Source organism: Conger conger, chromosome 7 (assembly GCF_963514075.1).
Source record: "Conger conger chromosome 7, fConCon1.1, whole genome shotgun sequence".
In the NCBI taxonomy this organism is placed as follows: domain Eukaryota; kingdom Metazoa; phylum Chordata; class Actinopteri; order Anguilliformes; family Congridae; genus Conger; species Conger conger.
This window is the reverse complement of record NC_083766.1, coordinates 46,419,551-46,436,066: the sequence shown is the minus strand read 5'-3', so window position 1 is coordinate 46,436,066 and position 16,516 is coordinate 46,419,551. Positions and strand designations below refer to the sequence as shown.

Sequence of the window (16,516 nt, the reverse complement as noted above, 5' to 3'; positions counted from 1 at the left end):
CTGCTGTAGCCTATCCACTTAGAGTTATAATGAGTTGTGTGTTCAGAGATGCTCTTCTGCATACCACTGTCAGCTTTGACCAGTCTGGCCATTCTCCTCTAATGTCTATCATTAACAAGGCATTTCTGTCTGCAGAACTGCTGCTCACTGGATTTTTTTGGTTTGTTTTTTTGCACCATTCTTTGCAGACTAGTGTGCATGAAAATCCCGGGAGATCAGCAGTTTCTGAGATACTCAAATCACCCTGTCTGCCACCAACACTCATTCGACAGTCAAAGTCACTTAGATCAAAATTTTCCCCCATTATGATGGTTAATGTGAACATTAACTGAAGCTCCTGACCTGTGTCTCCATGATTGTGTGCATTGCACTGCTGCCACACAAGTGGCTGATTAGATAGTTGCATGAATAAGTAGGTGTAATAAAGTAAAAATGTTCCTAATATAGTGCCCAGTGAGAGTATGTTTATGTGAGTACCATTATGGCTGTGGTTTAGTTGTTTTGGTATATCTTGAATTTCCACTGCAAGGCTGGCCCACTGCAGCCAATGAGAGACGTCATTACACATTAATTCCCATCTCATAATAACCACTCCTTAAAATTTCCAAACCAGTTAGTGTCTTGGACTTAGGGGGCTTTTAGGATTAACATAGACATCATTCCTGGAATGAAAGCAGAGTTATCTCATGTTGATCGGCCAGTTCCACATAATTTTCTTCTTTGCTTTCTGCTGTTTCAGAAATGAACTTTGCTTTTACTTTCTTCTAAGGATATTTTCAGTAGCAGAGATGGTTCTGATTTCAATTTTTTTTCTTCTTCTGCTAATTAGATGTAAAATGATGAACCTTAAATTTAATCAGGGAATTTAAGTATTTGTTGATGTTGTTGATACTTTGTTGTTGTAAGCATTTGATTGAAAATGTGTGATTTAGTGAAGAAATACATTTTCTTCTGTCATTACTCATACTGTATGCTTCGTAACATCATATATTGTAACAAAATAAATTGACTTGAAATAGAATTAAATGAATTCTGTAATGTTTCAGCACAGATGAAAATGAATAATTGTCTGGAGGAAAGAAATTATAAACCCTGAATCTTGCGTGTGTGAATGAAAGTCAAGACAAGGGTGTTTTGTTTGTAAGTAACTCCTCTTTGTAAGACTTCCTCTTTGGTGGATTTGACCAGGCCTGTAGACTCAGCAAGCCTTCTTATACAGGCCTCTGAGAGAGGGAGAGAGAGAGGGGGAAAGAGAGGAGGAGGGAGTGGGGAGTGGAAGGGGAGAGAGAAACAGAGAGGGGGGAGAGGGAGAGATAGAGAGAGAGAGAGGCCTTTGAAGAGTTGTGCTCGGTCATTGTGCACTGCTTGTGAATGGCAGGATTCAGAGGGTGGGAGGTGGTGAGGCACGACTGGGAAAATGAGGCCTGTGTTCCCTCCTCTCCTCGCTCGGCTCATTTTCCCTGGATCTCCCGTTGCCCCGGCAACCCGGCCACCGGAGCAAACCTCGCGCCAGCCTTCAGCGTGCTCCTTTCAGTGGACTGAGGATTCGAGGGCCCTGCTTCACTGCGGCTAGCTGCTGTGGCATATGGCCAGAGCCACGGTGACCCAAGCTTATGAAGGCCGCACCAGAGCCTCAGTTTTCAAACCTAGCCTGTCACGTGCATTGTTTCAACCACGCTTCTTCAGAAATGTCACCATTAGCGGAAAGCACCTGTTTTAGAATTTTACTGATATCTTGCACAAAATTTGCTGTTTTTTGGTGGATTCCCGTGAGATGTGGCTGATTGTGAGATCTGTGAAATGGTGATATGACGTTTACCCCTGGGATGTGTGTCTCTGGGTAGTCAAGAGGATCTGACTGAAATGTGACATGTGGCAAAGTCATGCATGTTCTGTTGAACATTTTTTCAATAATTCATTCCGAGAATAAGTGATCCAGAAATCGTGAATGCTTTATATTTTTCCAGAGAAAATGGTAGTTTGTCATTAGCAAAGGAGCTGTGCAGGGAGGCCTTGAGTTACTCACATCTGTGAAATCTGTGAAACCCACTGAGAAACTGTGCATCCACTCGCTTCCATTTCCACAGCCTCTTTTCCACTTCTCAGATGGAGGTTTTGGCACGGTGAGGGAGAGTAGCTTGGCAAATTCCCACCGGATCTTCTGCTGCTGGCTTGATTAGTGTGTGATTTGTCTGACGGCTCAAGTCACATGTTCGCTGTCGTTTTTTGCCAATATAAGCAACTGTCATTTTGCCAAAATGGCACATGCTGTTTTTGCATTTGCTCACCACGACCATAAGCTTGCTTTTGACTTGCAGTAATATAGAATATAGAGATGGCTGAGGTACTGGTTTTGACTTGTAGTAACAAATGTTCTTTAGGACAGAATAGTACTTTCATAATATATAATGTAAATGTATCATAAAATTGTTCTGCTGTTGATACGAATATTATATAATACTGTATGTTATCCAAGCAGCATATGGTTCCCCTCTTTATTTTATTGATGTTGGTAAAAATAGAAAACAATTATTGAATCTGTTATTTCACAGCTTTAATACTGGTGCTAATTATCCTTTTTTCCCTCACATTTCAGGTTTTTGTTCCACAGCTACTTAAAAACAATCATAGAAAGTAAATTTGAGCTGACCTTTATTTAAGTTACAAGTTTGAGAATATGATGTAGCAGTGAGAGGCTTTCTTTGAGCACATTTTGGGAAGTCATAATAGTCTATGTTTGAAAGTACATATTCGCTCAGGGGTGTTTCCCATCATAGTAGTAAAATCTAGCCAAGTTAAACAATCTGTTGACAGGGGAATGGATGGCTCTCACATGTTTTCTCAGATTTATAAATACATAAATACCTGCTGGAAATTGATATCATGTTGTATTTTACAGGTATTATGAGTCGTTTGTTCACTGAAAGCCCCATAGACCACACTGGGGTTTCCTTCAAATTGAACGGAAGCCCGTATTTGCCAAACTAGGCCTTCTTGCATTTGAAATCCCCTTTGCAAATCAGCTAGTCAGGTTGTTGAAAACTGACTGAAGTTTAGTTACCATTGCGTATCATTTTGTTAAATAAAATAGCTGTGGTGCATCATGCTGGGTGTTTAAGGAATGGAATTTAGACAAACGATGTTCATTCGACTCGTTTGCGGTTACACCCTTGTGAGCATATTGGAGGAACTGGGGCATAAAAGTGGAGTCTGGACGTGCCGAGATCCCCTCCCCCAGCTGGAGTGGCGGGGACTGCCATGGTACCGACTGTACCCACTGGCATCAACGTGGCGCAGCAGACCACGATGCTAATTGACCTTAGCGCTCCTTAACTCCCCGCCTGTATCATTTTCCAGGCAATTCACATGGCGCCCACAGCTGCATGTGTCATGCACATGAGCCGGGCAGCTAGGCCATACTCAGTGTGTAAACGCGAATCACACTGACCCAGTTTAGCTGAATGTAGAGTAATGCCTAACTAGGCGGACACTGCTGTTGTATCCATCCCAGACAGGAGCAATGTTTCATCATAGACTGCGGTTTGCCAGGCTTTTTCTTCGCCTGTATGACATGCTGGGGGAAGGTCAGGGTGAATCGTTTGGGGACATTGGACACATTAAAACACAGACAATTAATGGGCCATAGATACTATTTTTTCCACCAAGATACCTTGTCTTAAGAATTGATGTATTTAGCCATATTTTGAACATGGCTGAGGTACTGGTTTTTATTACCTTCCATTCACAATCTTGTAAACGTCCTTTTACTTGATCTGGAAACCACAGTTTACTTCTTTCTCTCTCTCCTTCTCTGCTTTTTCACTTATACCCCTTAAGATATGTGGTTGTATGATCCTTCTATGAACACATAAAAGCACCTAAACAATCTGACCTTATATTTCCAGTTCATTTCTTATTTCCTTTTCCTAGTGTCTTTATTTATCGTGTCAGTTTGGTTGATGATGTAAAATCTAATGGATACTGACTGTAGCCTCCCTATCTCTCTGTCTGTCCACAGGCCCTCCAAGCAAGCAGACCACCCCAACGCCGAGCAACGCTTCGGACAAGTCCAGCTCCAAGGTGTCCGAGGTCGGGGACGACGTCCTGGGAGACTACGTGGTTGGCGAGCGGGTGTGGGTGAACGGTGTGAAGCCAGGGTGCATCCACTACCTAGGGGAGACTCAGTTTGCCCCAGGACAGTGGGCAGGGGTTGTGCTGAACGAACTGGTGGGCAAGAACGATGGCTCGGTGGGGGGCGTGCGCTATTTCGAGTGCCAGCCCCATCAGGGCATTTTCACCCGGCCCTCCAAGCTCTCCCGACAGCTGGTCGGGGACGGGAGCGATGCTCAGTCCACCGAGTCGCTCACCACCCAGAACCTGACTCTCCACGGCGGCTCGGCCCCCTCTGCCCAGCGTGTGGTGATGCCCCTGCGGGAGGGCATGCTCAACAGCTCGGTGAAGACGGGCAACGAGTCAGGCTCCAACATGTCTGACAGCGGCTCCGTCAAGAAAGGAGGGGATAAGGACCTCAGAGTTGGAGACCGTGTGCTGGTAAGTCCCAAGAAGCCTGGGGGCTAATGCATTCATACCCGGCTGGAAAATCCAGCTATGACCAGCTCAAAATGATCAGCTACCATTCATTCATTCATTCATTATCCTAACCCGCTTATCCTGAACAGGGTCGCAGGGGGGCTGGAGCCTATCCCAGCATGTATTGGGCGAAAGGCAGGAATACACCCTGGACAGGTCGCCAGTCCATTGCAGGGCACACACCATTCACTCACACACTGATACCCACGGGCAATTTACACTCTCCAATCAGCCTAACCTGCATGTCTTTGGACTGTGGGAGGAAACCGGAGTACCCGGAGGAAACCCACGCAAGCACAGGGAGAACATGCAAACTCCACACAGAGAGGCCCCGGCCGATGGGGATTCGAACCCAGGACCTCCTTGCTGTGAGGCGGCAGTGCTACCCACTGCACCAGTTTTAGCACATATTTTCCTGTTTAGAGAAGATTGACCTGCCAGATTTACAATGGCAAGTACGGGGTATTTGGGGGTTTGTGGTCTAAAGTTAACTTGAAAGTAGCTTGTATAGCAATGTTATGTATCCAAAGGCTGTACAAATATGCAGAACAATTTTGTCACATGTATTCAAGATTCTAAACATAAACATCAGTTTTTAAATTGAGCTGGTACTTTTTTCTTGAGTGCAGCGGTCTCAGGTTGCATGCGCCGTAGGAAACATGTTCATACAAAAGTCATATTGAACATGTATGGGTTGGCCTGTAGCGTAGTGGTTAAGGTGACTGGGACCCGCAAGGTCGGTGGTTCGATCCCCGGTGTAGCCACAATAAGATCCGCACAGCTGTTGGGCCCTTATCCATGCATTGCTCCTGGGGAGGATTGTCTCCTGCCTAGTCTAATCAACTGGAAGTCACTTTGGATAAAAGCTTCAGCCAAATGTAACGTAATCATATTTTGAAGAATAATTTTGCATATGTTGAATTTCTGGAGGCTTAACGTTTTGTATGTGCTGCTTTGGGTTTACTTGAGGTTCATTATCTTGCTTTCGATTAACTCCTGAATACCTTTTACTGTACCTGTTGTTCTAAAGCCAGTAGTCAGAAACATCTCTAAATATAAAAGTATAATTCACTACCTTTACAAAAAAGAGTCACATGTGAAAATCACGATTCCATGTATGAATTAAACATTTTCACAAGTGAATTAAGATTAACTGATGTCCATGAGGGTATTCCTTATCTGTTTAAGTGCTGGCCAGTACAGAAATTGACCCTGCAAACAGTCCTGTATTTGGCTCATGGATGGTATTTTGCAGTTTTCTGCTGATCCGATTATTCTAGCCACTGATTGGCTTTGTATCATATTCCCCCCTTGTTCACCGCCACACTCGCTAAAAGCTCTTGGAGTAGTCAATATTGTCCATGAAAATGGATTTCTGTCAGGAACACCTACCAGTGTCCTATTCCATGTTAGCATCTCTTTGATAAGCTCTCTTCAGCCTGCTCATAGTTGGCAGGATTCACGTTTTCCATGGATGCACAGATCTTGCTGTTTCCATGCCTTTCCAGATTCTGGGTGTTTGGTTGAGCCATATTCAAAATGATTGTGCTCTGCAAAGCAAATATGGCTATATAAGAAATGCCTGTGTCAAATTTACTAGACACAGGAATAGAAAGGTTCACCCATCGGCAGAAGCATTTGAGATAAAAGGCATTGGCGTTTCAAAAATCCATTAATGCAGGTCCAATATCTGACCTTTGCTTCCATGCAGGGGCAGAACTGATGACAATTTTCCATGCTTTTTTCAGTCTTGCTTTGAAATTCCATGGGCATTGAAACATACTTTTTTTGAGACTATACTACTATTACTAGAATTTAAAGATCCCTGAAATTGTTGAACTCCAGGAATGTTTTTGGTTGTGCTTACCTATATCGTGTGTTTGTGAGTCAGCCTGAAAATGCCATTGGCTGTGTCCAAAACAGCTAACTTGCCTACTATGAAGTATATAAATTAAGTACTCTGTGAAGAAGTTAAGTAGGTGAAATTGTCTCTCAATATAGTGTATTTAAAACAATAATTTAGTGTGGCCATGCCCGAAACAGCCTCTTAACTACTGTGTTTTAAAAATATGTACTGTCTACTAAACATACTGCCGACTGTCTGACATACAGTACTGTGTAGAAGTTTTAGGCAGGTCTGAAAAAATAAGTAAGAATGCTTTCAAAGATAGAAATGTTGATACTTTTTTTTTATAAATTAACAAAATGCAAAATCAGTGAACAGAAGAAAAATCAGTCAAATCAGTATTTGGTGTGACCACCCTTTGCCTTCAAACCAGCATCAATTTTTCTAGGTACACTTGCAAAAGGCAGGGAGTTTGTCGGCATATAGTCAGGTGTGTGGTTAACCAATTATACCAAACAGGAGCTAATGGTCATCAATTTAATATGTAGGTTGAAACACAATCATTAACTGAAACAGAGACAGCTGTGTATGAGGGTTAAAACTGGGTGAGGAACAGCCAAACTCCAAGGTGAGGTTGCTGAAGAGAGTTTAATGTCAGAAGTCATACACCATGGAAAGACTGAGCACAGCAACAAGACACAAGGTAGTTATACTGCATCAGCAGGGTCTCTCCCTGGCAGAACTTTCAAGGCAGACAGGGGTTTCCAGATGTGCTGTGCAAGCTCTGTTGAAGAAGCACAAAGAAACGGGAAATGTTGAGGACCGTCGATGTAATTGTCGGCCAAGGAAACTTAGTGCAGCAGATGAAAGACAGATCATGCTTACTTCCCTTCGCAATACCCTACTTCCCTACTGTGCAGAGAAGTCTGGTCAGAAGTGGTCTTCATGGAAGAATTGCGGCCAAAAATCCATACCTCTGACATGGAAGCAAGGCCAAGCTATGCATGAAAACACATGAACTGGGGTGCAGAAAAATGGCAGCAGGTTCTCAGACTGATGAGTGAAATATCTGGCTGTAGCAGAAGGCAGTTTGTTCGCCGAAGGGCTGGAGAGCGGTACAAGAATGAGTGTCTGCAGGCAACAGTGAAGCATGGTGGAGGTTCCTCGCATGTTTGGGGCTGCATTTCTGCAAATGGAGTTGGGGTCAGAATTAATGGTCTCCTCAATGCTGAGAAGTACCGGCAGATACTTATCCATCATGCAATACCGTCAGGGAGGCATCTGATTGGCCCCAAATTTATTCTGCAGCAGGACAACAACCCCAAACATACAGCCAATGTCATTAAGAACTATCTTCAGCGTGAAGAAGAACAAGGAGTCCTGGAAGTGATGATATGGCCCCCACAGAGCCCTGATCTCAACATCATCGATTCTGTCTGGGATTACATGAAGAGACAGAAGCATTTGAGGCTCCACAGAAGAACTACCTTCTACCTTCCGAGTTCCTTCAAAAACTGTGTGCAAGTATACCTAGAAGAATTTATGCTCTTTTGAAGGCAAGGGATGGTCACACCAAATATTGATTTGATTCAGATTTTTCTTCTGTTCATTCACTTCTTCTGTTCATGCATTTAGGTGGCCTGTAGCGTAGTGGTGAAGGTGCATGACTGGGTCCCGCAAGGTCGGTGGTTCGATCCCCGGTGTAGCCACAATAAAATCCGCACAGCTATTGGGCCCTTGAGCAAGGCCCTTAACCCTGCATTGCTCCAGGGGAGGATTGTCTCCTGCTTAGTCTAATCAACTGTGCGTCGCTCTGGATAAGATTGTCTGCCAAATGGCATTAATGTAATGTAATGTAATGCATTGTGTTAATTGATAAAAAATAAACTGTTAACATTTCTATTTTTTAAAGCATTCTCATATTACAGCATCTTTTCACACCTGCCTAGAACTTTTGCACAGTACTGTATCTTCCATAATATTTGCCTCACACCTTTTCCTGTCTGATTTATTGGGCTGTAATTGGACCCAAAGATGGCCCTACCTCTTCCTGCCTGTGGAACCTCCTAAAAAGTATGGTTTACTTCCTGAAAAGTGTACTCCTGAATACACACAAATATGTATATCATCCAAGGATGTTAAGGAGACTGCATTTAGAGAAACTTTCTCATCCTGTGTACTGTAGTCTGTATTTGGTAGCACATTGAATACTAAAATAACTAGGTACAGTAGTATGTTTAGTTGACATTTTGTAGATATTTTAAGGACACAGTAGTTAGGAGGCTGTTTCAGACATGTTGGCTCAATGTGTACATGGCATGTCCAAATTAACACTGCTTGAGTCATTTGCTGCAATTTTATTATGGTGGTCTGTAGCTGCACAAAGACCTGATGTCACATGTCAGATGTAACTGCTGGATACGAGATTGTAGCATGTGAACCAGTCTCAGCTTCTATTCTGTGTGTTTACGACACAGCAAACACAGAGGAAATGTGGACTTAGTACTCAGTCAGACTGAAATACTTTTGAACAATACTGGGGTGAAAAAAAGGTTATGCTGTCAAATTTCCCACAGCCGTTGCCAGTATCCTATTACTCTTACAATGCTGTAATCTATGAAGGACGGCCCAATGTCATCCTAGCTGCAATCTAATCCACAAGTATTGCTTTGTGTACTATTTTCTCTCTCGACAGTCAGAGACACTGCTGAAGAATGACAAAATGGAAGGTGAATGTGTAAAATCCCACATTTACAGAATCGATTTTTTGGTGTGCGCGACAAGAGGCTTAGTTAAGCGTACTGTTCAGCAATCTTAATTGTTGGTTCTTTGGCCTTGAGACCATTTGCTATTGATGGGGGACATTTAATGTCTTAGTGATTTGTGGACCCTTGCTATCTTTTATTGCTAGTAAACCAAGCAGATGTTCAGCATTGGGACTAATTATATTCGCCCTCAATGTGCTGGATGGATTAAATGAAATGTCTCTTTACAGTGTGTGGCAGCAGTTGAGATTGTGGGGTCAGGGGAAGGGAGACCCTGGAGGCTTGGTTATAGGTGTGATGTTTTCAAATTGTTCTGTGTATCTTTCATGCATTGCTACCAGGGATAGAACTAGGTTTAACAGTTCTACAACAGCAGCCAGCAAGAGTCGGAGAATGCGTAAAAATTAGGGTACATTGCGTACTGGACACATACTGCTCAGATTTCTTGCTGAGTCTTTGGCAGCGGCTGCTCAATCATCCTGACGAACAGTGAGCTGTTTAAAGTACCAGGCAGGGAGAGGCTTATGCACAACTACATCAGTAAAAATCACAGCAGGAATCAGCAAATCCAGGCTTCTAATGCACTTCATATGCTGCATTTTTGGAAAGGCACGCATTTTAATTCTATATTATCTATATGTCGTGGCCTACCTCTACTGTAATTGTGCTAGTCCACTAAAAGTTGTCCTCTAACATGGTGTCCCTTTCTTGTACATTGGTTATTATTTGTTTCCTTTGTTGATGATGAGTTCAGTATACATAGCTTACATTTTAAGACCATTTAAGCTTAAAAATGTTAATTTCAACAAGAGAAAGAGTGTTTAACCTGGTTTCAGACAGACCTCTCTGAAATGTGTGCTTTCTGTATAAACTGTGTTATGTAGCTGGATGTTAGTAATGTAATATAAACAGTAATATAGGCTACACTCTCACAACATGAAATGAGAAAGAATTTAGCAATTGCACTGTAAATTTAGCAGAGAAACGCAACTGCAAATCTTTGATGAGTAAAGAGCCAACTATGACAGTGTTAATTACCAGTTAAGCTTGTGTTTTGGCTGTGTGTCACTTTGCAATGGGCTAAAATAGAGCTCAGACTGCCCACAGTCCTTAAATCAAAAGCACAGAGATTGGACATCCCCCTCCATCTCTACAAAACTGGGTTTGTTACCAGAGCTGTAGGTGGTGCAGCTTGCTCAGTTTATGTCCGTGTAAACTGCTACTATGCACAGGAAGTGATATTCAGTCTGAATGGGAGTCATGTATTAAAATCTGTGCTGGACAATAAATGCCTTTTGTGAAAAATAATTTTATATGACACTACTTTCTATATGGTGTCTCCTCATGCATATTAGGTTGAAGCAGGCCTGATCAATGTGTTGCATAAGTCATTGGCCATAGCCAAAAAAAAACATGGACCAAGTATCTGTGACATGACCCATGGCATTGACTTTCCATAGGCTTGTGAAAAGCATTCTGATACTGCAGAAATGCAGTTTTCAAGTGCCACCATGTTGTATAATTTGACTGAGACTGCAGAAGGGAAAAGGGGACCCTTATATGGGCTGAGGAGCCAAGTCCACATGGTCCACTAAGTTGTTAAAGAAAGACTCTGCATGTCTCTCAAAAAGACGAGAAAATAAGCTTCAAAAAACAAAGCACGATTTTGGCCACTTGGGATCGCCGAACATTAAAACATTTCCAGTCAGCTACTTTTTCATAGCTTTTTTTGTTGAGCTGCTTCTGCTGACTCACCACACTGGTGTAAGGAGCATTGCATCCAATTGAGCTGAGCCTACTGTCATGAAAACAAAAACTAAACTGTCACTCATGCTTGCCATTGGCCACAGTAGAGCAGTGGTTCTCCAGCAGGGTTGTCAGGGCTCAGAAGGGGGCCTCAGGGAGCTGCCAGGGGGCCTTAATTATTGAATGTTTCAATCACAAAACATTAGAACATGAGCAATTCTTCAGCTAAATATGTAATACAAAGTAAGCAATTACCATCACCTTTTTGTAGATGTCATATTCTTTATTATTACATAAGGTGTTTTGTAATTTTTGTAAATTTTAGTTTATCTTTTGTCTACACTGTATGTACATGCTCTGGGTGGTACAAGCCTCTTCTTTAATTTAGTCAACCATGTGAGTCCAGTAAATCGTTTTTGAGACATTGACACTTTTATATGACTAGTACAAAATAGGTGTACAAAGTGGCTGCCATGTCAGGCATCAGGTTCTCACATTCTCCTCTCCTTTTTCCTGTTTAATCCCTTAGTTATCGCCTCCTTTTCTTAAAATGATGTACCCAAAATAAAATAGTTGCTATTCTTGAACTACAGGCGTAAAAACAGATTATTGTGGCTTTTTAGAATTGGAAACTATTATGCATTTTGTTCGCTGGACCCTTGCTGTGAAAATGACACTGACATTACCTTGATGCATGTAATCTGTTGATTTCCAAAATGCAGAGAAGGTGAGGTCCCCCCACGATTATTTAGCCACCCACATGTTACAAAATAACTGTTGTTGCTAAAGCAATGGCATCTTAAAATAGGTTATACAGACTGAACCGTGAGTTTTAATGATTCCAAACGGTATATCCTGTTACTATAGTGATACCTGGGCCAGGGAGACTTAAGGGGTTAATGGCTGGAAGGAGAGCGCATTTGCAGAAGCAGAATGGAAGGTGGATCTTCAGGCACCTCTGAAACGATTATTATGATTAGCCATGTATGAATCGGTAGCATACATGGGCCCATTGTGTGAAATCCACAGGGAGCCATACTGCAGTGATGCAGGCATCATGTGACAGCAGCAGCCTTATGTCATGTTCAGGCCATGCACAAAAGGCTTCTGTATTTGGAACCATTGAGAAGATAACATAGAGAACGACATATGATCCCTACAACCATTTGATTTGTTATAGTAGTAAAGAAAATGAACATGCTCATATTATTAGTAGTACTAGTAGTATGTATTATTATTATTATTATTATTATTATTATTATTATTATTTTAAGTATGGCTATTTTATGTTATTTTTTATTTGTATATTATAAAAATAGCTGAAGCTATGTAAATAAAGAATATAAAGAATATATGTATATAAAGAAGTGATAGTCAGTTTTTTGTGTTAGTGTTAGTATTTTGAGTATCACCATTGTTCTAGAAAGATTGATCTTCATGCCGCATGAAGCCTAATCAATACGTCTTCTTTGTGAAACTTTGAGGAATACTGATATCATAAAAGGCATACGTCTGTTGTCAGAAGAGGTTTTACAACCTCAGCTGTTAGATTTAAATTAGTGACCAGTTTGATTCATTCATTGCTTTAGTTTGGTCAGGTGTTCCATGGATAAGCAAGGTTTGGTTATGTCACCTCATGAGACGTGGAAGGTTGTGACATCATGCTTGATTGGAGCCCTTTTTTGCCCCACTAGATCCTGTATATGGACTGACAGCTGCTTGTTCCTGTAAGCTGAACATCATTTTGAGTGGGGGAGAGAGAGAGTTTGGATAGGGGCTAGAACAGCCTCAATTCCTTTGGTGCTGTTTCTAAATTTTCAAAAAGTACCCAAAGTCATGTCATATTTCTGAAAGAATCTGCTAATCTGTTATAAAGAGGTTTGTGCTTTTGTTTTATCATATGGGCCATTTTATAAAAGAGATAAAAAGATGAATTGACAAGAAAAAATCTTTACTACTGTTGCGATCTGTGCTCACCTGATATCAACCAGACCTGACTCAAATATGTAATTGTTTTGGATTCAAATACTTTCTGTGCTCACTTGATCTTGCCTGGTGCATTTGAGCCAACCAAGAGGACCAGAAAGTGGTGTTTGCGCATTTTGAGAGTATTTCATAGGCTCCAATACATCAGACAAATTCACTAAAAGGTTCAAAAAAGGTTATTTGACTACAAAACAGCTATTGTACATATTTGACCCTGAACTGGTAGCATTTGTATTTTTGTTGATTTTCCCTCCTTCACTCCAAATCTGGTTATCAATCTGTCTGATATCACTAGTGTAACTGGCAGTGACCTCTTTTCATACCACACAGCCTTTTAATGTAGGCCACCCCAGTCATCCACAATTAAATATCTACGCCACGGTGCTCTCAGATCGAAGTCCCTGTGTGCCTTTCCTGTTTGACTGTTCAATCCGGTTCTCTAATGTCACAAAGCATCAGTGTTTCCCTCCCACCATCTCACCGGTGACAGTAAACCGCGATTCGGTTCAGCGGACATTATGATTCTGATGTGGCAGTGTCACCCTGTATTTCTGCTGCCAGTGAAGTGAATACTGTTCAACAAGCCACTGTTAACAAGCCTGAACCACTGTTTAATCACACTCCAAAAAATAAGTAAATCTCAACAAGTCTCATATTTAGACTTTAAATCTTATTTCTATTACATTTTTGCTAAACTAGACAACAATATTGCTAATGAGGTGAGACAGTTTTACAAATTTTCAAGATTTGCTCATGGCTTAAGACAATTTCACTTGTCAAGAAAACAGTAACTCAAAACAAGCTAATATATTCTACTTAAGATATGAAGTCTCATTACAAGACGAAAACACTTTAGACAGGCTTTTTCTGCAGTGCAGTTCTTTTACTGAATTGGATGCAGGTCTCAGGTATTGAAGTGTATCACCATTTTTCGTGTTTTTAAATTAGTTTATTTGGGTCACGCATACAGTGTACTTTTTTTATTTGGTAATAAACTATTTTCCTCCCATCAGGTTGGTGGCACTAAAACAGGTGTGGTACGGTACGTTGGAGAGACTGATTTTGCCAAGGGGGAGTGGTGCGGGGTTGAGTTGGACGAGCCGCTGGGAAAGAACGATGGAGCGGTGGCTGGCACCAGGTACGTAGCGCTCTGTACCGTGACGTACCCACACTGTGCACGTGTGCAGAAAACATCGCTCTCTTCTTTATTCATCATTCCACACAGTGAACGAACACGCGATTGTGGACTCAGCAGTTATGCTACTACTACACAAACATTCCATTCCTATAAAAATTATTAACAAGAAAATCCTGCTCGCACTGCAAATACGATAATGTGCAGCTTAGTGTATGCTGACATGCCTGCTTTTCTTGTCTTTTACTATCGCATAATCAAAATAAAAATTTGAGAAAATGCTTTGTATTGACATTCTTGCATGGAATAATCGTATATTCAGATCAACACAGTACCTGACATCCACGTTGAAAAATCTTATTTGATTTACTGGATGGACTTACGAAAGCCTTATTCCAGCTCTCAGAACATTATAGTACACCAGATGTCAAGATCATTGCTTTGATTTCTGAAAGTCGACATAGATTCATGTTAAATCAATTTCAAATGGTCAGACACTAATAATTAACCTCAGCATTTCAATTACACCTACAAGTTTCCACAAAATGACTTACGGTCTATATAATTTTCATCTCAGTGACATTTCAAGTTATTCATGCAGACTGTGTTTCACTGCTGTCATTTTCTGTCATTTGCTATTTTGTAGTTACAGTATAATCCATAACTGGGGTGACATATTTTAATGATACATGTTCACAAGACTAGCATAAGAAATTGTTTATTTTCAGTGTGTGTTTAGCCTGGGTTCAGTCAAAATTTGTCCTTAACTTCAACTCACAATTAGCCATTATTATTTTCCATTACAAGCAGTGTTCAATAATCACCTTAATTAATGTACCATTCGGTGAAATAAATACATTACAGTTTTTATTTTATTTGAGTGTCAAAGAGAATTCAAATTTTGATTGTATCCAGTGCATTGTCTCCCATCAAAATGTACTGAGCACAAAATTAATCTGTTTAAAATGCCATAGCTGTGGGTGAACCTGACTGAAATGTTATATCTGCGCCATGCAGTCCAATTGCTTGTTTTCCTTCATTAGAAGAAAAAGCAGGGACTCTGCCATAAAACATCTATATTTTTTAAACTGGGCCTTATGACTCTTTTCCAATGGATTTAACCTGATTTTCAGCCATATGCGCTGGAATGTTCTCTCACGCCTAGTTTTCCCTCATCGCCGTTGCGTGGTGCTGGCTCTCCTTCTCCAGGTACTTCCAGTGCCCGCCAAAGTTTGGCCTCTTCGCCCCCATCCACAAGGTGATCCGCATTGGCTTCCCCTCCACCAGCCCGGCCAAGGCCAAGAAGAGCAAGCGCATGGCCATGGGCGTCTCCTCCCTGGCCCACAGCCCCAGCAGCTCCTCCATCAGCTCCGTCAGCTCCGTGGCCTCCTCGGTGGGGGGGCGGCCCAGCCGCACCGGTCTGGTGAGCGAGGCCTTTCAGCCGGCTAGCGGCGTCCTTCCGCCAGACAGGCTTTCTTATGATATTAAATCGTAAAGAATTATTTTTCTAGCACTTTACAAGGTCAAATACATCATTGTTTTGGATTCTAGTACTTTTCTATGCTTTACTGAGCTTGTCTGGTATAGTGGAACCTATGAAATACTCTCAGAAAACCCTGCCTTCTGATTCTCTTGGTTGGCTCAATTGCCCCAAGCAAGATCAGTCGAGTGCAGAAAAGTATTTGAATCCAAAACAATTCTGTATTTAACCCAGGTGTGCCCTAAACATTCTATCAGCTGTCTGTTTTGGAAATTTCAGTAAGGGGTTTCACTCCAGTGAACGGATGTTATTTACCTTTTTGTTTTGTGTTTGGCAGAGCCCTTGTGCACTGTTGCATCCAAAAAACACGAGAACTTCTAAATATAACTTTCAGATAAGCAAGTCAACAATTGAGCCTGTGTAACTTGAAGACCTTGCAGTATACTGTACTGTTTCTTTTTTGGCAATTCCTAATAGAGAGTGCTGTATGTGAATCTGTGAGGTCACGGTGTCAGCAAATATCAGGGGAAGCTCAGTGTGACCCAAATGGCGGTTTGATGGCTTCGCTCCTTTCTTCCCCGCTCAGCTGACGGAGACATCATCGCGGTATGCCCGCAAGATCTCGGGCACGACCGCGCTGCAGGAGGCCCTGAAGGAGAAGCAGCAGCACATCGAGCAGCTCCTGGCGGAGAGGGACCTGGAGAGGGCCGAGGTGGCCAAAGCCACCAGCCACATCTGCGAGGTGGAGAAAGAACTGAGCGTGCTCAAAGCCCAGCACGCGCAGGTACTGCTAACGCGGCTCGCAAACCGCTGCAGGCCACAACGGTTCATTCACCACTGCCCCTTTCTGTTGCATAGTACATCCATGTACGGTACGAATTCTGCGTTTGTCATTGAAAACAGGATGAAAATGCAAGCAATGCCTTTGAATGTAATGGAGTTTAAACTTCTTACATTACATTACAGTT

General features: G+C 41.9%; 1 protein-coding gene across 5 annotated transcripts in view; it reads left to right on the top strand.

Moving 5' to 3' along the window:
• clip2 (CAP-GLY domain containing linker protein 2) overlaps positions 1 to 16,516 on the top strand; it is a 35,386-nt gene that overhangs the window by 5,479 nt on the left and 13,391 nt on the right. For all 5 annotated transcript variants that reach the window (XM_061250458.1, XM_061250456.1, XM_061250455.1 and 2 more), the window contains exons 3-6: positions 4,019 to 4,551; positions 13,947 to 14,071; positions 15,278 to 15,491; positions 16,135 to 16,332. In XM_061250458.1, coding sequence (XP_061106442.1) covers positions 4,019 to 4,551; positions 13,947 to 14,071; positions 15,278 to 15,491; positions 16,135 to 16,332 — 1,070 coding nt within the window. The remainder of the gene's footprint in view (positions 1 to 4,018; positions 4,552 to 13,946; positions 14,072 to 15,277; positions 15,492 to 16,134; positions 16,333 to 16,516) is intronic.